Below are 27344 nucleotides of genomic sequence, written 5' to 3' on the forward strand. Positions count from 1 at the left end.
TTGGCTATGTCTAGTCTGGTGAGAAGAAGGACTAGGGGAGACATGGTAACAGTCTTCCGGTATCTCAGGGGCTGCCACAAAGAAGAGGGAGCCAAGCTATTCCCCAAAGCCCCTGAAGGCAGGACAAGAAGCAACAGATGGAAACTAATCAAGGAGAGAAGCAACCTAGAACTAAGGAGAAATTCTCTGTCATTGTGAACAATTATTCAGTGGAATGACTTGCCTTTAGATTACAGTGTGGGATTCAAAAATTTGTACTACTGGTTCTGTGGGCATGGTGTGGCTTGTTGGGCATGGCAAGGGAAGGATACTGCAAAATCCCCATTCCCTCCTCACTCAAAGGCAAGCATACTGTAAAATTTCAATCTCCACCCCACTCCAGGGCAATAAAAACCCCATTCCCTCCCCATCTCACTAAACTGCTTTCCAGCTCTGTTCTCCTGTGCTGGGTAGCAGAAGAAGACCCAGCCGATCAGCTGGGACTCTGATCAGCTGGGACTCTGATCGGCTGGGACTCGGGAGGCAGTGAATAGATGGGGGCGGAGCCAGTCAGAGGTGGTACTTGCCGGTTCTCCAAACTACTCAAAATTTCTGCTACCGGTTCTCCAGAACAGGTCAGAATTGGCTAAATACCACCTCTGCTTCAGACGTTGTGGGTGCTCCATCACTGGAGGCTTTTAAGAAGAGACTGGATAGCCATTTGTCTCAAATGTTACAGGGTCTCCTGCTTGAGCAAGAGGTTGGACTAGAAGAACTTCAAGATCCCTTCCAACCATGATGCTGTTCTATGCTTTTTTTTAAATGTTGGTCTTGCCTGGCATCCCTCTGGAAGTCTTAGGTAGGGCAGACAAGCAAAGCAAAGATAAAGTAGACAATACACGTTTCTACAACTGCCACTGGGGATGCAGTGGCTCAGTGACTAAGACACTGAGCTTGTCGATCAGAAAGGTCGGCAGTTCACCACATAATGGAGTGAGCGCCCGTTACTTGTCCCAGCTTCTGCCAACCTAGCAGTTTGAAAGCATGTAAAAATGCAAGTAGAAAAATAGGGACCACCTTTGGGGGGAAGGTAACGGCGCTCCGTGCGCCTTCAGCATTTAGTCATGCCAGCCACATGACCACGGAGACATCTTCGGAAAGCACTGGCTCTTCGGCTTTGAAACGGAGACAAGCACTTCCCCCTAGAGTCGGGAATGACTAGGATGTATGTGTGAGGGGAACTGTGAAGTTCCCGTGGGTCGACCATGAGGCCAATGTTGAGAAAAGACAGGAGACGAATTTTCTCGAGATGGAGCGACCCAGATTGGGGGTCTGGTAGCCCCTTTTATTGGGATAGAACAAAGGCAGGAGGAGCAATAGCATGTGATAAAAAACAGCCTGTAAAAGTACAATTTCTAATCTACTGCTTCAGGAAAGTTCTCTCTATATATGGTCAAATCCTGGGCGTCATTGGTAGGGCACATCTCAGGATGTTATGTTATGCATTATCAGGATGTTATGGTTTTCTCGGAGCCAGTTGTCTCCTGTGTGATTCAGCGTGACTCTGCAGGCCCTAGTATGAACTAGGCCATGGAGGACACACACCTACACAAGGAACTATATTACAACAGGGAACCTTTACCTTTACCTTGTAACTGCCACCATTTGCTTATCACTCAATGGCATAGTAATTCCAATTTTTTCAAATAAGCCACCATGCCTGCATTCAGTCATCATGTATAGGACATAACATTATGCTTCGTAGTGAGGTAGATACCAGTATGGCATTAAGAGGATTTTTTTTTTTAAAAAAAGGTTCTACTGCACATCCTATCTGTTATTCTGCCTGAATCATGAAAGAAAATGATTTGATACCTGAACAACAAAACAGCTTGAACTTTGGCTCTGAAGAATTATGGGACCTGAAAATTTAATATATCTGGAGGGTAATAGAGAAGGAAGCTTAAGCTAGATGTTCACGAATGTGTTTCTGGAGTCACATTAGGAACAGACAAGACATGGAGTCCTACAGGGCTGAAGGCTGATGTTTAAGTCATAGTTGATGTAAAGATTTCAACCCTGAAGGATTTTAAGGTGAAGCTGTTCGAAATGAACAATGGCGTTTGACAGACTTGTCTAAGCCTCTCTGTACATCCACTGGGCCATAGACGTTCTACGGGCCAGCCTACATGTTGTGGTCCACTGGCAGACTGCGGAGCTGGCCGCAGAGTCATACAGTGAGGACTTTGCTCAAACTTTGCTCCTACCTCAATACTGAGTAACCAGAACTGAAGATTTGCCACAGCTTCTTCTCCCAGGGCCAAGTTCCAGATGACAATGTACAATGCCTTATCTGTGAAGAAGCACTGGTTGACTGTTGACATGGTGGAGGGGCCGCCGATATCCCAGACGTTCAACTCAACGGCGTCAACCTAATTGGACAAAGAGCTACATTGAAGGGACCGAATAGCAGTTAATTTAAACGAGAGAGAGAGAGAGAGAGAGAGAATGGTGAATGCATAATGAACTTGCACCCTCCAATACCTCCGTAATGTACGGCACCTAGGCGTCAATGGGTATGAATGTTCCAACTGAAGAAAGAGTGCTTGTTATGGGGATTGTAATGACCCCTTCCCACACAGGAAATGTAACTCGGTTGCTTACTTCTAAGGCAGCCACACATTCTCCGAGTTAAGATTTAGAGTAGAAGCCAGCATCCGACAGAGAAGAGCCATCGCGACCCTATTCTACATCCATCCATCCAGTCAATCTGCTGCTATATTTACAAAGCATTCAATGCCCCAGAATAAAGGTTCTAATTTGAATCCCACTGAAAACTCCAGGTGTGAAAGTCTTCATAGGGAAAGCAAAGGGTTAGGATTAGGGTGAGCTCTAAGTGCTCTCTGAGAGAGGAGAACTGAAGAAGCTTCTTGGATGAGAAGCGAAATGTCTTCAAAGAAAAACCAGAAAGTCCAGTTGCCTCTTGAAAAAAGCACCTTTGGGACAACCATGACCTGGAGGACTGAGAATCTCCATAGACGTTTTTCTCTTTTCTCTTTACCTTGGATTTGAATCCAGCGGGTCTCTGGAGCTCCCATCTTGTGGTCCGGATGGTGGCATTGTCAGGCATTGAAAGAGAAGGTTTCCCTGTCTGCAGGATCTCAACCAAGGTGGATTTTCCCTGTCGGGGAGGACCTACCACAACCATTTTCATCACATTACATCTCTCTGCTTTGCGTAGCTGGGCGCGTAAATAAGCTAAAATGGTCTTGGGTCCTGCAGGTAGAAGGGATGGAGAAATCATTGGCATATGGTAAAAGTAAGGGCTCCCCCTTACCTTTGTCCAGTCATGTCCAACTCTAGGGGACAGTGCTCATCTCCCTTTCTTAGTCAAGCTAGCCAACATTGTCTGAAGACATTTCTGTGGTGATGTGGCATGCCGAGGTGCACCGAATGCTGTTACCTTCCCACCAATGTGGTACCTACTTATCTACTCGCATTTGCCTACTTTCGAACTGATGGGTTGGCAGAAAAAAATACTTTGTGGAAGATGAGCAACCTCCAGTCATCTTGGACTAATTTTCAAAGCCCTCTATAAGCAAACAACCGGGGCCCTGAATAAGAGATATCTGGGGAGTTCTTTCCCCCCCTCTCTCTCACCAAGAACTCCTCATTTAACCAAGATAGTCTCCTTTATTGGAAGCACATATTTCCCGTTTTCTTTCCAAATTGATCTCTCTCTCTCCCCCTCTGTCCTTCTCTCTCTGTCCCTCCCTTTCCACCCCTCTCTCTTTCTCTCTCCCTCTCCCTCCCATCCTCTCCCTGTCTCTTTCCCTCTCTCTCTGAGCTACAAATATTCTCCTTTATTGGAAGCACATATTTCCCCCGTTTTTCCCAATTGTTCTCTCTCCCTCCCTCCCTCTCCCTCCCTCTCTCTCCCCCTTTCTCTCCCTCTCCCTCACTTCCTCTCCCTTTCTCCCCTCCTTCTCTCTCTCCCTCTCTCTCCAGCCCTCCCTCTCTCCCCCTCTCTCTTTCTCTCTCTCCCCCTCCCTTCCTCTTACTCTCTCCCTCCCTCTCCTCCTCCCTCCCTCTTTCTTTCCCTCTCCCTCTTCTCTCCCCCTCTCTCTTTCTCTCTCTTTCTCTCCCTCTCTCTCCCCTCCCCCCTCTCTATCTCTTTCTCTTTCTTTCCCTCTCTCTCCCTCTCTCTCTTCTCCCACCCATTCCTTACAAGTGTGGGAACCTAGGATGACTAAAGAAAAAAACAACAAATCAATAGTTTAAAAGAAATCTTGGGTTCTCCTGATTTAAACTTTGGATTGAATATGGAAGTTATATATTGCAGAAATAAACCAACTGATGGAGATCGTCAAGCAATAATAGGCCTATTCAGTAAACACCAGAAGCTCAATTTTATGTAAGCCAAGGATCCTTAATTTCCAGTTATGGTTTGCCTTGAATGCTGCAGAACTGCCAATAAATTAAGTTGCAACAGAAATAACCATTCTGAAAAAATATAACCTTAGGCCAGGAAGTGACAGAATTGACATTTCTTGGTTGCGGGATGTCAAAGACGATGACTTTCTGCAAAATAATAAATGTTGCCTGTCATTTCTACAGCACTTTAACTCAGAAACGTACCGGGGGGGGGGGGGGAGATGTGGAATCCATGAAATGGCTGTACTGGGAGCTCTGAGTTTGAAGGAGAAGGTTGCCTGCAAAGGAGCTGAATCTGAATCATATGAAAAATCTGAGGTCTGCAATTCTATTTCATAACAACAGCCTGGACAAAGGCCACCCCATATTGCCCACCATTCAATAATAAATAAAATCAGGCTTGGTTTGGATTTCTCTCCCTGTCCGAACAGCTGAGATTAATCAGTTATAGAAAGGGAAAGGACCTCACCCTCTTTTCTGATCTCCGCTGGAAGATTGGCAATGTTTAGATCCTCAATATCCAGCTGCCAAAGATTAACCAGTTGTCCAAGGTCAGTAGGAAGCTCTTGAATACCTGGGTTACTATGTAGAAAAGGACACACCCTCATCAACCAATCCAAGGGTGACACTGAAGTGCAAGTTGGCCACAAGTCTAGCCTTCAAATGAATATTTGGAGGTATAACATGAAACGGTTAGCTTAGGCGAAACCATTACGGAATTTCAACGGGAAAGAAAAATTTAAGGGAATAGCAGAGTGGGAAGAGACCTTGGAGATCTTCTAATCCAACCTCCTCCTCAAGCAGGAAACCCTATACCACCATTTCATACTAATGGTTCTACAATCTCTTCCCCAAATCCTCCAGTGATGAAACACCTACAACTTCTGAAGGCAAGTTGTTCCACTGATTAGTTGTTCTAACTGTCAGGAAATTTTTCCTTGGTTCTAGGTTGGTTCTGTTTTTGATAAGCTGCCTTTTCTGCCTTCAGGTACTTTGGGGAATAGCTTGACTCCCTCTTCTTTGTGGCAGCCCCCTCTCTCTATCTCTTTCTCTTTCTTTCCCTCTCTCTCTTCTCCCACCCATTCCTTACAAGTGTGGGAACCAAGGATGACTAAAGAAAAAAAAACAAATCAATAGTTTAAAAGAAATCTTGGGTTCTCCTGATTTAAACTTAGACACTGCTATCATGTCTTCCCTAGTCCTTCTTTTCACTAGACTAGAGACACCCAATTAACAGATTAACAAAGTTGGAAAGGACTTTATAGGTCATCTAGTCCAACCCCCATTTGCGCAGGAGACCCAACATTTCTGACAAATGGCAGTCCAATCTCTTCTTGAAAGTCTCAAGTGATGAAGCTCCCACAACTTCCGAAGGCAACTTCGGTTCCATCGGTTGATTTCTCTCACTGTCAGAAAGTTCCTCCTTATTTCTAGGTTGAATCACGCCTTGGTCAATTTCCATTCATCATCATTCCTTGTCTGGCCTTCAGGTGCTTTGGAAAATAGTTTGACTCCTTCCTCTCTGTGGCAGAGACTCAAATATTGGAAGATGACTATTATATCTCCCCTGGTCCTTCTCTTCACTAGAGTAGCCATGCCCAGTTCCTACAACCGTTCTTCATGTATTTTAGTCTCCAGTCCCCTAATCATCTTCGTTGCTCTTAACTAAGTCTCTTGAACAAACAAAGTTTCTCCCCTTTTTTGGTTAGCTAAGATGAAATACAATCCTTTTTGTTAAATTCTGTTTTATGTGTTTCTCAGCAATGCTGTTAAAAATCATTTCACATTTATCATTTCATAAGACTATCAACTTTAAAAATCACAGGCTTTTACCCAATGTAGGAGTCCATTTATTTCTTTTTAATCTTACCCTTCTTTCCAGGAAAACAATGAGCACATAATGTTTTTCTTCAACCAGCTCCTACCCCAACCAAAGATAGAATTCAGAGATGGAGATAGGAAATCTCATCCTGTCTTTCCCCATTCTTGGGATGTTGGGTCTTCCAGCTGCATTGAGCTAAAATTCCCTTATCATCTGTCCTACATCTTGGCAATGCTCCCTTGGAAATATGGAAACACCTTCAAAAATATTTGGAGAAGATCAGGAGCACCCAATCTTTGCACTGAAATGGCCAAGTTCATCAAAGGAAATCTTCGAAGTTTCAGCAGCTAATGAATTAAATATTCTCCTGAATTAATGAATTAAATATTCTCTACAACTGTTGGGAAGAACTCAACTCACTTTCCTAAGTAGAGTTCTGACAGCCCTCTGAGGAGACAAACCGACTGTGGGACAGAGTCTAGTTGATTGTCATTCAGATAGAGGACTTCCAATGTATCGGCCAGGAATTCAGGAAACTGTAGGGTATATTCTGGAGAAAGGAAAAAGCAAGACAAATACAAGTTAGGCAAGAGAAGATACAGGACACAGGCAGTCTGCAAACTATTGCGGCCCACCAGCAAACTTGGCAGCAGAGTCGGACAGTGAGAAGGTTGGGGAGGAGCATGGGCCAGTCGTGGAGGCTAGGGAAGGCTCGGACGAGGGCTCTGCATCAGAGGCAGAGACGGGGCCGAGGCCATCTGGCAGTGATCAGGTGCCCTCGGGGTGAGACAGCAGTGAGGCAGAGGAACAGGCTCCAGCTGTTCCTCTGCCCAGTGTGCACATGTGCAGAGCTGCCAGAAGAAAAGAACAACTCAGAAATCAGGGTCGAGTTGGGAGTAAAGCCACAGGTGGACGGTGAATGGCCCCTCCCATAGGAAATAAAAGAGGAACAAAAGGGAAGTGGGCTTTTGCAGGAAACCATTCATTCATTCGGTCCTTAGATTCGTTTCAGGAGTGTGAAGATCTGTCTGTGAATCTCAGAGACTCTATGCCAAGTCTTTCCTTGCATAGCATCTCATTTGGAAAATATTTACATGGCAGCTTTCCAAGATAGATAAGGTCTGTGGTCATAAATATTCCTTTGAAAGACTGTTTGCCAGGCCTTTGCTGAATGTGAATGAGAGGAGTTCACATTCGTTTAATAAAAGGGGTTTTGTCGGGACCAGGACTCTGCCTCCTGCTGTTTGGGGAAGCCTAGGTCAGAAGACAAACTGACAATCAGTTTTGATAGGATAAATCCCCTTGCTCCAGATCCTCTTTGCCTGCTGTGGATCGCAGGTCTCAAGAAAGGGGCAGGAGAACAATCTGTTATTTATTAATACTTAAATATTCATTTGGCCTGTTTTTCCTACAGCAGAGAGTTGCTTGTGACCACAAGGTGACGGAGGACAACTTATGATGAAAAAGGGATGGAGATCAAAAGAGGATTTCAATACACATTATAAAAATAAGAAAATCCTTTCCAATCCTTCAAAGGAAAATAACATTTTAAGAAAATAAACCCAAAGAAGTAAAGAAACAAAATACCATGAATATTGCTCAGGGGCTACCAATTTGGGGAAATGGATAAACAGGCTCAGAAGACTGCAAATTAATATAGGGTAGGGGGTCCAAGTGGGTCAGAAAGTCTTATTCACATACAGTATCAATTGGTTTTGAGTCATGGTAGCATAGTGGTTAGAATGCAGTATTGCGGACTAATTCTGCCAACTGCCAGCAGTTTGATTCTTACCGGCTCAAGCCTGCTTCCCTCCAAGGTGGTAAAATGAGGAGCCAGATTGTTGGGGGCATTATGCTGACTCTGTAAACTGCTTAGAGAGGGCTGGAAAGCACTGGAAAGTGGTATATAAATCTAAGTGCTATTTCTTCCTTCCTTCCCTCCCTCCCTCCCAGAATGGTTAGAATGTAGTATTGCAAGCTAACTCTGCCCACTGCCATGAGTTCGAACCTGATAAGCTGAAGATTGACTCAGCCTTCCAACCTTCCGAGGTTGGTAAAATGAGGACCCAGATTGTTAGGGGCAAGAGTCTGACTCTGTAAACTGCTTAGAGAGGGCTGTAAAGCACTGGGAAGCTGTATATAAGTCTAAGTGCTATTCATTCCTTCCCTCCCTCCCTCCCAGTAGTTAGCATGCAGTATTGCAAGCTAACTCTGCCCACTGCCAGGAGTTCGAACCTGACCAGCTGAAGGTTGACTCAGGCTTCCATCCTTCTGAGGTGGGTAAAATGGGGACCCAGATTGTTGGGGGCAAGAGTCTGACTCTGTAAACTGCTTAGAGGGCTGTAAAAGCACTATGAAGCAGTATATAAGTCTAAATGCTTTTGGTTTTAGAGGTCACTTTATATACCATTTACATACCATTCAAGAGAGACGAAAAGCAAAAAAGGAAACAAAAAAGACCAAAACACTTCCTCGCCAGCAATTAAGACTCAGATAAACAAAGATTAACACTTGGCTTAATACCAGACCAACAGTAAACAATACCCCAATCGAGGAACTGCCAGCTCAGACAAACAAATAGTGAACAACAGCCTAATCAAGGAATTACTAAGAACATTCCCACCAACACTGACAGGATAAGCATAATCTCACAAATCCCACTCCCTTCTAGCACTGATGATATTACCCAGTTCGGTAATGAAACATCTGCAAGGAAACAACCAAGTTCTGAGAGCACCACGGACCCACAGCTCCTCTTCCTCCTCCTCTTCCTTCTCACCCTTCACTTTGCACACCTCATTTTTTCTAGCACTGATGATGTTACCTAGCTGAGTAATGAAACATCTGCAAGAAAACAGCCAAGCTAGGAGAGCACCAAGGACCTACATCATCATCATCATCATCTCCTCCTCCTCCTCTTTGCCCCTCGCTCTGCACACCTCATTCCTTTCTAGTACTGATGATGTTACCTAGCTAGGTAATGAAATGTCTGCAAGAAAACAGCCAAGCTCAGAGAGCACCCAGGATTCCACAGATCTCTTTAAAGACAAATACTCGATCTCAGCTAGAAAGTGCAATCAAAGAAGCAGCCATCAAGGATCTTAAATGTACCTGAATATCCTACCCCTCCGTTCTTCATTTCATCCTGCGCATCTGTCAATCCGTCTATCTAATACTCCCATACACTTACCTATCTCGCTGCCAATGCAAGTTCTGTTCCTTGTAGAGAATAATGGAATCCATTTAGTTTTGGTCCCTTCCTCAGTTCTGCAGTCAAATGTAAAGAAAGACCCATCAAACAGGAAGATTTCTTCCGTGGTATGGCTTCAGAGAAACCCCCAAAACTCACTTTCCAAGTTGATTCTTGGAGAGATCCAAAGATTTCAACAACCGGCAAGACCATTTCTCAGGAGAAGGTAACACGACTATCTGATTCCCAGAAAGTTTCAGGGAAACCAGAGCCTGAAAGGGAAAATTGATAATGATGTTTTTTGTGTACACATCCCAGGAAAGGGGGATTGTTAAAATTCTGCAAGATGGCCGATGTGGCATCACGATCTGGCAGAATTTGACATACAGACCACTACAATCCAATAAATCATGCAAAGAGGAGATGTAAAACTCAAAGGGGAAAAAAGAGGTGGAATAATTGGGGGGAACACTGAAATAAATATAATTTTAGGGCTTCCCCCCTCCTGTATTTATTATTTTTAAGTTATTAGCACAGGATAAATGAATATTCCAATGAAACAATGTTGACTTCATAGATGAGAAACAGTGATCATTATAACAATAATGATTTTAAATGAATGTTCTTATTCATGTACTATTCATATCGGGTAGCAAACCACTTGTTGTTGTTGTTGTTGTTGTCATCAAGGGGTGTTTTGATCTTTTTTTAAAAAGCAAAACACAAACAACTTTCAAGGTTCCAAATAGCATCCAAAAGTTAATCAGAGTCCAAGGCAAAGTATTGCTCAAAGTTCCGATTTATTAAGAAAGCCACGTTGGCGCATCTGGGAAAAACGAAATCTGAAAGCTTCCCAGTTTTCCCCACCTAGTTGAAAGTTCAGGATCTTGCCCCCAGACCCACAAGTTCATCACATGGTCCAATCTCCCACTACCACGCTGGCAGCTTCCACCCATCCAGTTCTGGTCAGGTGTAGAGGTTCAAATACAAAAGATGACCTTGGCTTTCGGGAAAGAATTTTGCTATGGCTACATATCATCTAAAAACGTACAATTCCTCCCTCTCATTTTCCCACAATAGAAAATGCATTGCAGAATAATAGAAAGTGTGGCAGGCCAGAGATCCAAAAGAAAAGATGGCTGCAGACCTGATAACAACCTAGCCCCAAACTTGGACAGTAATGAAATATTGAACAATCTCTTTATTCACATATATAGAGATACTTGCTGTCTGAAAATGTTGCTCATTGCAATAGAGAGTTAGAATCAGAAAGTCTTTTCTCCCTTTTTTTCTTTCCTGGTTTTCTTTCCTGCTTAGCCATCTAATTTCCATAGCGACCCTAAAGGAGACTTTAGGGTGAAAATAACACCGACTATCCCAAAGCTGTTTTTTTCAAGAGGCAACTGGACTTTCTGGAGGTTGTTTTCTTTTGGGAAGATGTTTCGCTTCTCATCCAAGAAGCTTCTTCAGAACTGAAGCTGTTGCCTACATTCTAAGTTCAATATTTCTCCTTTCCAGTTAAGGCTAGAAATTCCTCCTGTGTGAAATCCCGGACAGCTGTCACCTTCTCCAGAAGCTCTGGATGAACATTTCCAGACTTTGCAAACCAGTTGGCTGGTGTTAGAGGCGAGGCGTCTGCAGGAAGTCATGCTGAGAAAAGATGCAGAGGTGATCCAGACCAAAGATCTGACTTGCTATCAAACAATGATGCAATGCTACAAATGTGTGGTTTTTTTTAATTACAGCTGTGTTCACGCTGCACTAATACAACCCTACTGAGGGATGGCCCAGAGAAAAAATAAGTAACAGAAGAGCTCCGCCTAGTGTTCAAATGATTCAGATTACATGTATTTCACTTTCTATGAAGGAAAGCCCATTTTCATAAGCTGAAGTCACAACTACAGCATGTATGAGATGATATATATATAAGATTTTTACAACCCCTGATAAGCCCCAATTATGGGAGGAAGCTAACTGCTTCCATCATCTGTCAATCGGCTCGTCACAAGAGTCCATCACGACAGAAACCCAATATTTTTACTGTTGCCTTTGTTATATTTTGTGTTTTTTTATTTGTGCTGATGAATAAATAAAGGGAGACTAGTATAGATCTATTTCAAGCTATTTAGCTCTCATCAGCTAGCCATACCCTTACTGGGATTTGAACCTGGGCTATATTACATACTAGGCAGAGATCTTAGCCATTAGGCCACAGGCTCTTATCCGTTATCAGTTATCCATTATATAAAAATCTAATAGATACCTTTCACCCTGGCTTTGCTGATAACGGATAAGAGCCTGTGGCCTAATGGCTAAGATCTCTGCCTAGTATGTAATATAGCCCAGGTTCAAATCCCAGTAAGGGTATGGCTAGCTGATGAGAGCTAAATAGCTTGAAATAGATCTATACTAGTCTCCCTTTATTTATTTATCAGCACAAATAAACACACACACACACACACACACATATACACACTGTATTTTTTGGAGTATAAGACGCACCTTCCCCCCCTAAAAGAGGGTGAAAATGTGGGTGCATCTTATACACTGAATGTATCCCCACTCACCCACCAGTGAAGTGGTATATAAGTCTAAGTGCTATTGCTAATTCATGGCAGAGCAGCTCACGAAGTTACACTGTCCGAAGACGTGCCAGGTACACCAAGAAGCTGCTAGCAAAAGACAGGAACAATCTACTTACTTCAAGCTGGAAGAGACCCTGTGGAAGATCTTTCAAAGAATTGTAGGAAAAGTCTACTTCCTTGAGATGGTTTTTCCAAAACACTGCCAAAGTGTCAGGCAGAGAGTCCAGCATATTTCTAGCTACTTTGCAAGATTTCTGAAAATATAAGGAAGAGAAAAATTTGTAGTTGTCCGTCATCAAAAATCTCAGCTTTTATACAGGTATGAATTTAATAAGCTTGTGGAAATATTTATGAGCTCTAATGATGGAGATGCATGTTTGAGCCACTTCAAAGAATGTCAAGTTTCTTCGTTGTACACACACAATCTTAAATACAACTGTCAGGCCTGCAGCCATCTTTTCTGTTGGATCTCTGGTCTGCCACTCTTTCTATTATTCTGCTATGCACTTTCTATTGTGGGAAAATGGGAGGGGGGATTGTAAGGAGTTGCATACTATGTAGCCATAACAAAATTCTTTCTAGAAAGCCAAGGTCATCCTTTGTCTCTGCACCTCTGCACCTGACAGGAACTGGATGGGTGGAACTGCCAGCATGGCAGTGGGAGGTTGGACCATGTGATGGGCTTGTGGGTGTAGGGGCAAGATCTTGAACTTTTAACTAGGTGTGGGAAACCAGGAAGCTTTCAGATTTGGGTTTTCCCAGATGTGCCAACGTGGCTCTCTAAATAAATTGGAACTTTGAGCAATACTTTGCCTTGGACTCTGATTTACTTTTGGATGCTATTTGGAACTCTGACAACAACATTTCTAGTTGTTGAGAAAGAGAGGACGGGTTTGAAAGAAAGAAAACATTTCTGATTAAAATTTCATGGAGAAGTTTTCTCACTTATACAGGTAGTCTTCGACTTACAATTCATTTAGTGACTATTGAAAGTTACAACAGCCCTGGAAAAAGAAATTATCACCATTTTTCACACGATTGTTGTAGCATCCCCATGGTCACATGATCAAAATCCAGACAATTGGCAACTGACTCGTACTTATGACTGTTGCAGTATCCTGAGGTCATGTGATCACTGTTTGTGACCTTCCGACAAGCAAGGTCAATGGGGAAGCCAGATTCACTGAACAACCATCTTATGAGCCACGGTGGCGCAGTGGTTAGAGTGCAGTATTACAAACTACTTCTGCTGACTGCTGGGTGACTGCAGTTTAGCAGTTCGAGTCTCACTAGGCTCAAGGTTGACTCTGCCGTCAATCCTTCCGAGGTGGGTAAAATGAGGACCTAGAATGTTGGGGGGACAAGAGGCTGACTCTGTAAACCACTTAGAGAGGGCTGCAAAGCACTGTAAAGGGGTATATAAGTCTAAATGCTATTGTTACTAACTTAACAATGGAAACAATTCACTTTGAGAGACCGCCTTCTGCCAATCACCTCCCTGCGTCCCATCAGATCGCACAGAGTAGGCCTCCTCCGAATTCCATCCGCCAGTCAGTGCCGACTGGCGACTACGCGGAGGAGAGCCTTCTCAGTTGCCGCTCCGACATTATGGAACAACCTCCCCGTGGAGATCCGTACCCTCACCACAGTCCAGGCCTTCCGCATAGCCCTTAAGAGCTGGCTATCCCGTCAGGCCTGGGGATAGGATTATTCTCACCCCACCCGAATGCTGAGTGAATGTTGTGTTTTATGATTAATTTTCTTTTAACCACGATTCTTTTTTTAAGTCTTGTCTTGCACTCCCATTCCTAAATCGTTGTAAGCCGCCCTGAGTCCCCTCAGGGAAAAGGGCGGCATATAAATTTTCAATAAAATCAAAAAAAAAATCAAAATCACTTAACAATTGTGGCAAAAGGGTCATAAAATGGAGCAAAATTCACTTAAGAACTTTCTCGCTTACCCACAGAAATTTTGGACTCAAGTGTGGTCGTAAATGTACTTATTCAAAGAGGTCTTTCAATCAAGAGGAAGAGTAGGAGTAGGGGAGAGGTAAGGGAAGAAGGAAGGGGAAGGAGAGGAGGAAGGAAGAAAGTAGAGAAGAGAGGGAGGGAGGGAGGGAGAAGAGAAAGGGAAAATAAGGTGGTCTTATAACAGGCAGAAGGGATGGTAAGTAAAGCAACCCAAACTGTATATTATAATCTATTAAATGGAATAACAAATGTATAAGAATGACAAATGTAAAGAAGAATAACAACTATGTGAATGTATATTTATAGTTGTATGTAAGAGAATAAAAAATAAAAAAACTTTTAAAACAAAAGAGATGTTTTCCAATGAATTCTCACACAAATCAAAAACGACACATTCTAGAATTCACCGAGATCACCTAACTAGCACAATGATTAGCCAGACTTACCAAAGGACAGGCCCACGGCAGAGGAAACACTTTTAAGTTATTGCTAGATCCATTGAGGCTTTGTAATGATTTCAAGCAGTGCAGAAAGGAAACAGGCAGCTCCGATAATCTATTGTCCGAGACGTCTAATTCCTGCAGTTTTCTTAATCCAATCCAGTTGGTTGCTGGGGGAGGGAAAAATCCAAAGGAAAATAGCTCACCAAGAAATATGAGAATCTTTGCTAATCAGGTTTACTCTTTTCTCTGAATTAGTTTTCTTTTTGGGCAATTTAGTTTTTGCAGAATGACAATAGCCAAATTCATACACCATGCTAAGCCATTGTGCAATCTGCTTGGACATTAATGTATCCAATCATTGTGATGTGTAAAGATGATTTGTAAGTTATGAACATTAAGTTGTATATTTATGGCTTAAAGGTAAAGGTTCCCTCGCACATATGTGCTAGTCATTCCTGACTCTAGGGGGTAGTGCTCATCTCTGTTTCAAAGCCAAAGAGCCAGCACTGTCCGAAGACGTCTCCGTGGTCATGTGGCCAGCATGACTCAATGCCAAAGGTGCACCGAACGCTGTTACCTTCCCACCAAAGGTGGTCCCTATTTTTCTACTTGCATTTTTACATGCTTTCAAACTGCTTGGCTGGCAAAAGCTGAGACAAGTAGAACAGAACTCACTCTGTTATGCTCTGCTGGGGATTCAAACCGCCGAGCTGTCAACCTTTCTGATCAACATGCTCAGCATCTTAGCCACTGAGCCACTGCGTCCTATTTATGGCTTAGGGCTTTCCAAAAGAAAGGAAGAAAGGGGCTTGTGTGTGTGCTGAAGGATGGGCAGACCAGGACACTGAACGTGCTTCAGGATATGAAAAGAAGGAAGAATAAATAACTTCCAGTGATTTGAGAAGATGTAGAATCAGAACATAAAGAAGGCCACCATAAGTTAAAGGATAGGGATATCCAGAAGGGGGAAAAAATGTCTTTTCTTTCTATTCCAAAACAATCGGTTGGATTTTGAAGATATCACTCACTGTTCTCCTCATCAAAGAGTCTTTCCAAATAATTTTGGGAAGCTGCGAGTCTTTGGAGTCTGGTAAGATGCAATATACCAGAAGGAAGGCTGAGGAACCTGTTGTTAGATATGTCAATCACCAGTAACCTGTGTATTAAAAAAAAAGTAAATGGAAGATAGCTATTGTCACGCTCCTTCACTTAATAACCAAGAAACCACTCAACTCCATGTTTCAGAATTAAGTGTACTTTTACTGATTATAAACGATGAGAAGCGAAGCAAAGCTGGATCTGAGCAAAAGAGCGCAAAAGCAATAGATATCAATACACGATTCATTCCCCTCCCCTTGGTACCCCAGTCCACAGTCCAATCATATATTACCACAACTGTCAGGTGGGAAACATCTTCAAACATCATCATCAGATTGGAATGCTGGACAGTTGGCCTTGGCGGGAAACTCCCCTCCTTCCACATGCGCAAACGAATGGTGAGAACAACTCCCAATTAACAGTCCTCCTGTACAGATTATTTCCCCCCACCCAAATACCATGCCCTCCCTCCCTGTTTCAATGGCAGCTGGAAAGCAAGCAGCAAAACAGAGGCTGACAGCTATATAGATGATACACTCCGGTGGATCTTATAGTCCGAAAAATACAGTACATCCTATATTCACAATCCCTCCCAGGTAAATTTCTCTAAGGATGAGGTCCACCTACTTCGTGCAAATGATTCCATCTGAGGACGGTACGTCAAGCAGCTGTTTTAATCGGTTGTCGGAGAGGTTCAGTTTCTGAAGGTTCATCAAACCCCAAGGAATGATGGACGGCAAGGAGGTCAGTTGATTAGCAGAGAGGTCCAGCTCCGTTATTTGATGGGAAAGATCTATCAGCCAGTCAAAATCCACCCAAGGTAATCTGAGCTTGGACCAGTTCACAGAAAGACCCTGAAGATAAAGAGATGAGGATCATATCATGTCAATGGAGATCATCAACAATCTATCTATATACAGTTTATAAATTTGTTTATAATTTGAAATAGAGAAATACAAAAGAAAATAGTAGGAAAAAAGGGAGGGAGAAGAGAAGGGAAAAGGAAAAAAAAGGAAAGAAAAGATATTGACTTCCATCTCCCTTTGGTGCAGTAGAATAAGATACTAACATCAAGCCTCAACTTTTTAATTTTACATAATAGTTTAACTAACAATTCTATCTAACTGGTAAAGCCCAAAGTCAAAGTTTCATTTTTTCCCCACCTCAAGTACAAAGTCGAGAAGCGGTTTTCAAGTAGAAACAAAAACAATTGTCTTTTTTTCTTTAATCAAAGCAGTCAATTTAGCCATCTCTGTTCACGCCATAAACGTTTGCAGTCATTCATCCATTGTAGGAATCAAAGTGCCCTTCCATAACTTCTCAAAATTATTCGTATGCATTAAATGCAGTTTTAGTAGCAATAGCGCTTAGACTTATATACCACTTCACTGTGCTTTACAGCCCTCTCTAAGCAGTTTACAGAGTGCCCCCAACCATCTGGGTCCTCATTTTACCAACCTCGGAAGGATGGAAGGCTGAGTCAACTTTGAGCCGGTCAGAATCGAACTGCTGGCAGTCAGCAGAGTTATCCTGCAACACTGCATCCTAACCAATGGGCCACCATGGGTACTAGTAGCTAACAATTACAATATTTAAACAATTTCTTTGCCCACCCCCATCTCCCGCATGACTTACTGGTTTTGCCTGGACATTCCTGGATGAAGAAACTGGTTCAATGAAATGATTGCAAAGAAGCCGTTTACTCGCCTTGGGACAATCCATTAATGTGTAAGAACAAAAGAAGGAACCATTTTCCAGCAAAAAGGCAGCAATATCGTCATGGCCTAATAAACACACATAAGCCCCGAAGCTATGTTAAGCAATTAAAATACTACTTTTCTAAAACCTTTTTCTTAAAGTACTCAGTTCTGAAATTCTCCAAAGCACGTGAAAGCAGGACAAGGAGCAATGGATGGAAACTAATTCCTCTTTTCTCGTGCCCACCCTCCCTTTTGGGAACTCCAGAAAAGGAAAAAAAAATTGGCCCAGAAAGAACAAACCATCACACACCTTCTTGCATGGCGGCGTAAAGCGGCAATCGAAGGAGGACGGGGAACTCATTCTTTCTCATGGCGTAGCTGTCAGGGTTTGCTTTGTATACCAGCACCAAGAGCTTAACCACTTCTAGATGGCCTTGTTGGCAAGCCACCACCAACATCCAATTCAGCAGTTGCAAGATGTTCGTTGCCCCTGTTGAAAAGAGCATTCGTGGACCGAAGTTATTACCACCCTCGGGCAAAGACAGGGTGTGTGGAGGCTGGCAAGAATATTTTACGACCTTTCCTGCCGCTGTGAGAACAACATCAAAAGGAGGTGGGTATCAGACAATGCACTTACTGTATTTTTCAGACTATAAGACGCCCCGGTGTATTGCATCAAGTTTTCAAAGAGGTGAGTAAGAAAAAAAGGTTTTTGTCCTCCCCAGCCCCCGGAGCACTCTGCAGGCTTCAGCAGGGCTGGGGGAAGGCAAAAACGCCTCTGATTTTGGGATGGGATGTTGGGGGAGGGGACTTCAGGAGGCCCCAAATGGCTGTATTCAGTGTATAAGATGCACCAACATTTCCACGCTCTTTTAGGGGGGGAAATGTGCGTCTTATACTCCGAAAAATGCGGTAAATATCAATGTGAATTTTTCTGGACTAGTTTTGGCTTAGCATGCTGTGTGAATGCACTGTTCATCCTCTACTTTTAATGACCCCAAAGTCCCTTGCAGTGTGGAGTCAGGGCAACTGAATGGAGCTGAGTGTTTACTGGCCAGATGCCCTCCCTGTTGCCAATGTGGAGTTATATTCAGCAGATATATAGTCATTGTGCCCAGAGAGAGAAACATATGCCTCTACCTAGCATCGAACTCACAGCCTCTCCTGATTGTGAGGCGAGAGCTCCATCTTTAAGGCCACCACACCACTCTGGTGCAAATGCACTGTTGTAATGTGTAAAACCGAAAGCACAGATTGTTGAACACATTTTGGCAGCCTCTTCCATAAGCAGGTAATCTTCAACATAAGACCATGTTTTGAGCCCATAATTGAGGTTGCTAAGTGAGAAATTGGTTCAGTGAGTTTTGCCCCATTTTACCATTTCTCTTGCTACGGTTGTTGAGGGAATCACTGTAGTTGTTAATTCGTCAAACTGTTTGTTAAGTGAACTCTGGCTTCCCGCTTGACTTTGCTGGTCCGAAGGTCGCAAAAGGGGGAATCGCCTGAATAGGGACATTGCAACCGTCATAAATGTGAGTCAACTGCCAAGCGTCTGAATTTTGATCACACGAACATGGGGGTGTGACAATTGGTCAGAAGTCACTTTTTAAAGTGTCGTTGTAACTTTGAATGGTCACTAAACGAACTGTTGTAAGTTGAGGACAACCTGACATTAGTAAAAGTGTACTGTATGGGAGGAGAAGGGCTAGAAACTCAACCTACCAAGAAAAGAATCCAGCAATTCTTGTGCTATGTCCTTATGTCCAAAATACGCAGCTACCACCGCTGGATTATCATCACTGGGCTCAAGGCTTATGGACACATCTGTCTCCTTTAACAAGTATCTGACAGCCTGAAGGTCCCCATAGGTGGTTGACAGGCTCAACAGGTGTCCCTGGTTTGAGAAAGGGAAGCATCAAAAATATGTTTAATTTTGAGATCAAAGTCCTCAAATTTTTCAACTCCTTCATAAACCTTCAATTTTCTCACCCATCCCTAATATTTATTATATGCAAACAACTTCATAAATACTGTCATTTAGTGCTTAATGGTACTACAGCAACAGCAATAGTAATAACAGCATCAACAGTTGGATAGCCCCATTGACCCTTGAGGGTTGATGTTGGCTCTATTGGGGAACCCTGGTTTAGAATAGTCTAAAGCCCATTTTTAATCCCATTTTCTCCTAGGAGTAATGCTGGTTTGTGACCATAATAAAAATTATTATTCTCCATGCTTTCAAATTGTGATATTGGAGAAAACTCTTGAGAGTCCATTGCAAGGAGATCAAATAAGTCAATAGCAACAGCAATGACACTGAAGATTTATATACCAGTTCATAGTGAGTCAGCCTCTTGCCTCCAACAATCTGGGCCCTCAATTTACCCTTCTTTGAAGGATGGAAGGTTGAGTCAACCTTGACTTGGTCAGGATCGAACTGCTGGCAGTGTGCACGGTTAACCTGCTATACTACATTCTAACCTCTGTGCCATCACAGCTCTTAGTGACATTTCTAATGTCATTATCTAGCCCTAGATTTCCTCCCATGGATGAATCAAGTCTGACCATCCTTAGCTTTTTGAGATAAGCCAAGAGCAACTCAGCATTTCTTGTTACATTTCTTCCTTAACCAATGGTGTTACTTGCTGAAAATAGAAGGGAATATATATATATAAAAATTATAAGCACCTGAGGACAGGGCAAGAAGCAATGGGTGGAAACTAATCAAGGAGAGAAGCAAGCTGGAATTAAGGAGAAATTTCCTGAGAGTTATAACAATTAATCAATGGAACAACTTGCCTCCAGAAGTTGTGAATGCTCCAACACTGGAAGTTTTTAAGAAGAGATTAGATAACGATTTGTCTGAAGTGGTGTAGGGTTTCCTGCCTAAGCAGGAGGTTGGACTAGAAGACCTCCAAGGTCCCTTCCATTCTGTTATTCTATATTCTAAAATAAGGCTGGGTCAACCTTGAGTCCGTTGAACTGCAAGGCAATCAAACCGGTCAGTCCTACAGGAGATCAACTCTGACTGCTCTTTAGAAGGCCAGATCTTGAAGTTGAAACTCAAATATTTTGGCCATCTAATGAGAAGGAAGGACTCACTGGAGAAGAGCCTCATGCTGGGAAAAACTGAGAGCACAAGAAGAAGGGGACGACAGAGAAGGAGGTGGCTGGATGGAGTCACCAAAGCAGTAGGCATGATCTTAAATGGACTCCGGAGGATGATAGAGGACAGGAAGGCCTGGAGGAACATTGTCCATGGGGTCACAATGGGTCGGACACGACTTTGGAACAGCAATCTTTAATCAATGAGACTCAAATAGCCAAACTGCTGGCAGTTGGCAGAGTCAGCCTGCAATACTACCTCCTAACCACTAAGCCCCCACTGTCTCTTAAGCCTAAACGAAATCAACCGTGACTGTTATATGAGCAGATGCTCCTATTCGTTATCCCATCGTTGATTCCGACTCTCCTTACTCACAAGTGCACAGAGTCAAATTTCAAGATCCTGCAAAATTGCACGGCGTATGGAAAAAGTACTCATTGGCAGGTTCATTTGACCTCATCTCCAAATTTTCACAGGCCAGGTAAAGATGAGCCCCCTCACCTTCTCCTCTTGAGAGAGATTCCCCGTGCTGGCTGCTCGGACCATCTGTAGAGCCATCTCAAAGTCTCCTCTTCGGTACAGACTCTGAATGGTCTCGCTCGCAGAGGTCTGGCCAGGGGAGAAAGATTCCATTGTGGGCTGCTGGATGCCCATGTCTGACATTTCTGTACACAAAGGGTAAAAGAGAGTCCATTTAACAGGAACGACAACAAGACAAACCATAGGTAAGAACAGCCAGGCATGAGTATAGGTCGTCCTTGACTTACAACAGTTCATTTAGCGACCATTCGTAGTTAGAATGGCACTGCAAAAAGTGACTTATGAGCTGTTGTCAAACTTATGACCGTTGCACCATCCCCATCTGATCAAAATTCAGACCCTTGGCAAGTGGCTCATATTTATGAGGGTTACAGTGTCCTGGGGTCACATGATCACTTTTGTCATCTTCTGATAAGCAAAGACAATGGGGAAGCCAAATTCACTTAACAACTTAGCTTATCAACTACAGATTCATTTGAAAACGGAATGGAATGAAATGGAATAGGATAGGATAGGATAGGATACGGGGTGGGGTGGAATAGAATAGAATAGAATAGAAAGTGGAATGGAATAAATAGAATAGAATAGAATACGGAGTGGAATGGAATGGAATAAATAGAATAGAATAGAATAGAATACGGAGTGGAGTAGAATGGAATGGAATAAATAGACTGGAATAGAATAGGATAGAATAGAATAGAATACGGAGTTGAATGGAATGGAATGGAATAAATAGAATAGAATAAAATACAGAGTGGAATGGAGTGGAATGGAATGGAATAGAATAGGAGACTGGAATGGAATGGAATAAATAGAATAGAATAAAATACGGAGTGGAATGGAGTGGAATGGAATGGAATAGAATAGGAGACTGGAATGGAATGGAATAAATAGAATAGAATAGAATAGAATAGAATAGGGAGTGGAATGGAGTGGAATGGAATAAATAGAATAGAATAGAATAGAATAGAATATGGAGTGGAATGGAATGGAATAAATAGAATAGAATAGAATACGGAGTGGAATGGAATGGAATAGAATAGGAGAGTGGAATGGAATGGAATAAAGATAACCATTATGCATATACCCACATCCACACACATACATGACCCAGAGAAATATCACAGTCTAGTTCAAATGTATACATATACACGGCAAAAGAAATTAAGAATCCTGTGAATTTACAAGACAGACGGCATAAGGAACAAAGCTATGGCAAAAAAATGATCAAAAAATGCCAAACTCATTTAAAAACGGTCTCGTTTACTAATAGAAATGTTGTGCTCAATTTTGTGGTCGTTAAATTAAGGACTTACCTGTAAGTAGACCAGGGAGCTTAGTTCAAAGCACTAAAAGTTTATTGCATGATATCTATACAGATGGCATATTTTATAGCCTGTCTGGCAACTTTCATTCTGCTTTGAATCTTTAAAAAAAAAGCAAGCAATTAAAAAAATTTAACCAAACTAATCAGCATGAATGTGGTAGATCAAAGGGAAGTCCTTGCAACATATAAATGAGTATATATTTTTTTGAAATGAAAGGAACAAAACTACTTCTTATATTTTTACCAATGGTACTTTCCATGGGGTGATTCCTAACCAAATGAAGATACTGTCTCAGCCTATCAAGGCAGACCAGATCAGGAAACCAAAACTCTAGGAGTTGTAAAAAGTACTTTCATTATTTATTTACTTCCATTCATTGCTAAAAGGACAACTGCCATACAGGAATAGCTCAAAGTAAAGCAGACTTGAGGGTTATCTATAGATGTCAACCAATACCCTTGAAATCTGACAACTTCAGCTACCCATCACATCTTCCTCGTCAATTATTCAAAAGAGAATTCAAGTCCCTTAGACATCCGAGATGGCTTTGGGGAGTTGCAAAGACATTGACAATTTTTTTGCAGAGTAATTCCCAGACTTTAGAGCAGTGTTTCTCAACCTTGGCAACTTGAAGATGTCCATTCACTGGCTGGGGAATTCTGGGAGTTGAAGTCCGGACATCTTCAAGTTGCCAAGGTTGAGAAACACTGCTTTAGAGGGTGTTTGAAGGATGCACGGAAAAAGTCAGGAGCACTGAAATCCAGGCAAAAGCTGAACGCTTGAGCTGAAGGCTTCAGCAACCAGCATGCTAGTCACTAACACTGATGGTGTTACCTAGTTTGGTAATGAAACGTCTGAAAGAAAACAACCAAGAAAGCCTCAAGGTCCCCATAGTTCTCCTCCTCCTGAAAACAAGCAAAGCTCAGAGAGCACCAAGGACCCTATAATAATCCTCCTCCTCCTCTTTTTTGCACACCCCATTCTCTTCTAGCAGTGATGATGTTATCTAGTTTGGTAATGAAACGTCTGCAAGAAAACCACCAAGCTCAGAGACCACCACAGACTTCACAGTCCTCCTCCTTCTCCTTTTTCTTTTTCATCTTCCTCTATTTCCTCCCCCTCTTCCTCCTCTCCACAAACCCCACTGCCTTCTAGCACTGATGATGTTACCTAGTTTGGTAATGAAACGTCTGCAAGGAAACCACCAAGCTCATAGAGCACCATAGACTTCACAGTTCTCCCTCTCCTCCTCTTCCTTCTCCTTTTTCTTTTTCTTCTTCCTCCACTTCCTCCTCCTATTCCCCCTCTATACAAACCTCACTTCTAGCACTGATGATGTTACCTAGTTTGGTAATGAAATGTCTGCAAGAAAACAACCAAGCTCAGAGAGCACCACAGACTTCACAGTCCTCCTCCTCCTCCTCCTCCTCTTCTTCTTACTCCTCCTTTTCCTCCTCCTCCTCCTCCACAAACACCCCACTACCATACTAAACATGGTAACAGCAAAGGGTCCATGAGAAATACATCACCATGTGTTATCCATCTACAGTATTTTTAATTTATAATAAAATTCAACATCTGGAACAAACCACTACTCTTTTAATATAGCTATAATCTTCTGTATACTTCCACCATTGAGGGCTTTTAATACAACTAATTAAACAATGGAAAACAAAAATCAAGTAGCACAAAACCTTTATGCATCTAGCAGCCAAGCAACAACTTTATTTACTGATTTACTTATCAAATTTATACAGCCGCTCGTCTCACTAGAGAGGACTGTAGCATTGGGGGAAGAAAAGCAAACAGCTCAATCTCTGAAAATGATGTTAAGCTTCCATAGCTTTTAAACCTTGTATCCTTTTATTCCTCAGACAAGGAATTTTATCCCTGAAGATCCCTAACACAACGTAAAGCATAATCTGACAACTTTATTACACAGTGGGAAAAATTGGCTTAAGAGCCGAGGTGGCGCAGTGGTTAAATGCAGCACTGCAGGCTACTGCTAGATCAGCAGTTCAGCGGTTCAAATCTCACCGGCTCAGGGTTGACTCAGCCTTCCATCCTTCCGAGGTGGGTAAAATGAGGACCCAGATTGTTGGGGGCAATATGCTGACTCTCTGTAAACCGCTTAGAGAGGGCTGAAAGCCCTATGAAGCGGTATATAAGTCTACTGCTATAAATAACAATTCTGACATTTCCTGCAAGGTGTAAATGAGGAGTGCTGCATTTTGAGGTTAGGCAGCTCTGGACAGAATTCACATAAAATTATTACTGCATGCCTAGAACTCACCTTCATGTTGTCCGCTTGTGAGGATATCTCCAAATCTCTCACAGCAAACAGAGTGTTAGTTCCATTTGGAACCCACACAATCTGCTCTTTCAAACGGAAGCTCGGAAAACGTCAGGATTATTAATTTGACAAAGCCTATATGCGTGTCTCTCCTGAGCCGTCTTAGCATCCTGACACTCAAAAGGACCCTCCTTTGTCTGAAGGAGAGAGGGGTTTTTCCCTTTGGTGGTAACAAGCCCATATAACATTCCTTAGGAGTGATATGCGAACATCAGCAGTGTTAGATGCAAGTAGGACAACCCGTTTTAGAGTGATTTCTTAATAGTATTTTTTTTAATTTATCTCCAATGTTAAATACATTTTTTATTTATCTCCAAAGCTGACAAAGCGAAGAGAGCCCGTGGCTTAGAGGTTAATAAGGTAAAGGTTCCCCCGCACATGCGTGCTAGTCGTTCCTGACTCTAGGGGGCAGTTTGTTTGTTTATTAGTTTGTTCATTAGTTTCGTATGCCGCCCAATCCCGAAGGACTCCGGGAGTTGCTCATCTCTGTTTCAAAGCTGAAGAGCCAGCACTGAAGACATCTCCGTAGTCATGTGGCTGGCATGACTCAACGCCAAAGGTACACAGAACGCTGTTACCTTCCCACCAAAGCTGGTCCCTATTTTTCTATCTGCATTTTTACCTGCTTTCAAACTGCTAGGTTGGCAGAAGCTGGGAAAAGTAACGGGAGCTCACTCCATTACGGGGCGCTAGGGATTCAAACCACTGAACTGCTGACAATTCTGATCGACAAGCTCAGCGTCTTAGCCACTGAGCCACCTTGACAACCAATTTTAGAGTGATTTCTTAATAGTATCTTTTTTTATTTATCTCCAATGTTAAATATTTTTTTTATTTATCTTCAAAGCCAACAAAGCGAGGAGAGCCTGTGGCTTAGAGGTTAGTACATCTACCTAATATACAGGTAGCCCAAGTTCAAATCCCAGAAGGGTATGGCTAGCTGACGAGAGCTAAATAGCTTGAAATAGATCTATAATAGTCTCCCTTTATTTTTTTGTCAGTAAAATATAAATTCAACTCTAAAGTTAAAGTACCAAATAGGGGAAGGAAAAATGAAATAAAAGTTAATAAAAACTTTTCTTATAAAAAACTGCCATCTTTTTTTAGATGCGAGCATTAAACAGCTTTCTTGAATATCTTCCAATTCTTTGATAAGAATAGAATAGAATAATAGAGTTGGAAGGGACTGTGGAGGTCTTCTAGTTCAACCCCCTGATTAGGCAGGAAACCCTACACCACTTCAGACAAATGGCTATCCAACATCTTCTTAAAGACTTCCTGTGTTGGGGCATTCACAACTTCTGGAGGCCAGCTGTTCCATTGATTAATTGTTATAACTGTCAGGAAATTTCTCCTCAGTTCTAAATTGCTTCTCTCCTTGATTAGTTTCCACCCATTGCTTCTTGTTCTACCCTCAGGTGCCTTGGAGAATAGTTTGACTCCCTCTTCTTTGTGGCAACCCCTGAGATATTGGAACACTGCTATCATGTCATCCCTAGTAATTCTTTTCATTAAACTAGACATACCCAGTTCCTGCAACCGTTCCTCCTATGTTTTAGCCTCCAGTCCCCTAATCCTCTTTGTTGCTCTTCTCTGCCCTCTTTCTAGAGTCTCAAGATCTTTTTTACATTATGGCAACCAAAACTAGTAGCCCAGGTTTGAATCCCAGAAGGATATGGCTAGCTGATGAGAGCTAAATAGCTTGAAATAGATCTATAATAGTCTCCTTTTATTGCTTTGCTGGTAAAATATAAATTCATCTCCAAGTTAAACTACCAAATAGAGGAGGAAAAATAAAATAAAAGTTTAACAAAAACTTTTCTTATAAAGACTGCCATCTTTCTTACATGCGAGCATTAAACAGCTTTCTTGAACATCTTCCAATTCTTTGATAAGATGCAAAGTAGAATTTGCATCAACTAAGAGCACTTGAAAGCGTGTACAACACTACAAAGTGTAAGATGGGGGGGGGGGAAGGCCAGCTTTAACAGGCTTTTCAGTTAATGGATAACGAACCAGAAGATATTGACTTTCTGCTAATCTTAAAACTTCAAAACTTTCTCACACAACGAAACCTGCGTTTCACAACCAGGAAAATTGATTTCTGCGAGTACTGCTACCCAATTTCAAATTAAATTTTGTCCTGGGGGTTTCTTGAACAACCCAATATTGTAGCTTGTTTGCTACATTCATTTTCCTCATCCAGATGAGGAAACCAACCAACTTCACAAGGTTATTATAGATAATAAGATATATATATATAAGATATATATAGACAAGACCCTGAATGTGTGTGGGGGAAACTACAAACCTTTTACCAATATGGGAAGGAACAATTTATCCTGCTCCTCTATATTCCCACAACACATGTATGAGATTTTTGAGCTGAGTTTCTGCAGTCCATCAACCATGAACCAATAAAAAAGTTGGGTTGGCACGCTAGAATAATCACCCTCAAAATTCAAACACAATTAACAGCAGATCATTTTTGTGTCAGTTGTGAACGCAGCTGCTAGTTATTACACTCACTTGGTTGAGTGTGTTTTGCCAACAGTCTGTAAGTATCTCCCTTGGATTGGAGAAAGAAGGATGGAGGGATGGACAAAGACACAGGTAGGGAATTGCATGTCCACCTACCCCATCCTTGTTCACACTGGTCCATGTAAGGATTTACGCCACTTGACCAAACCCTCCATTGACTAACGCTTAAACATTCAAAGAGCCACAAAGGTCCCAACTGGAAGCCCCCATTCAATTCTGGAGCTGCCCAGAAATCCGGTTTCCCCCACCAAAGAG

At 42.4% G+C, this 27344-nt stretch overlaps 1 protein-coding gene across 1 annotated transcript in view; it reads right to left on the reverse strand.

Annotated features, from left to right (window-relative positions):
- Positions 1-27344, reverse strand: part of LRRK1 (leucine rich repeat kinase 1) — an 86302-nt gene that overhangs the window by 56675 nt on the left and 2283 nt on the right. Inside the window, exons 2-15 of the mRNA XM_087704319.1 lie at positions 20829-20992; positions 18944-19115; positions 17532-17711; positions 17157-17305; positions 16149-16375; positions 15452-15579; positions 14427-14590; positions 12127-12264; positions 9585-9697; positions 9426-9502; positions 6656-6785; positions 4883-4995; positions 3041-3255; positions 2247-2411 (exon numbers count right to left, since the gene is read on the reverse strand). Coding sequence (XP_087560445.1) covers positions 2247-2411; positions 3041-3255; positions 4883-4995; positions 6656-6785; positions 9426-9502; positions 9585-9697; positions 12127-12264; positions 14427-14590; positions 15452-15579; positions 16149-16375; positions 17157-17305; positions 17532-17711; positions 18944-19115; positions 20829-20992 — 2135 coding nt within the window. The remainder of the gene's footprint in view (positions 1-2246; positions 2412-3040; positions 3256-4882; positions 4996-6655; positions 6786-9425; positions 9503-9584; positions 9698-12126; positions 12265-14426; positions 14591-15451; positions 15580-16148; positions 16376-17156; positions 17306-17531; positions 17712-18943; positions 19116-20828; positions 20993-27344) is intronic.

Source organism: Thamnophis sirtalis, unplaced genomic scaffold (genome assembly GCF_051295495.1).
Source record: "Thamnophis sirtalis isolate CommonGarterSnake01/CBP01778 unplaced genomic scaffold, rThaSir2_p1.2 scaffold_2, whole genome shotgun sequence".
In the NCBI taxonomy this organism is placed as follows: Eukaryota; Metazoa; Chordata; class Lepidosauria; order Squamata; family Natricidae; genus Thamnophis; species Thamnophis sirtalis.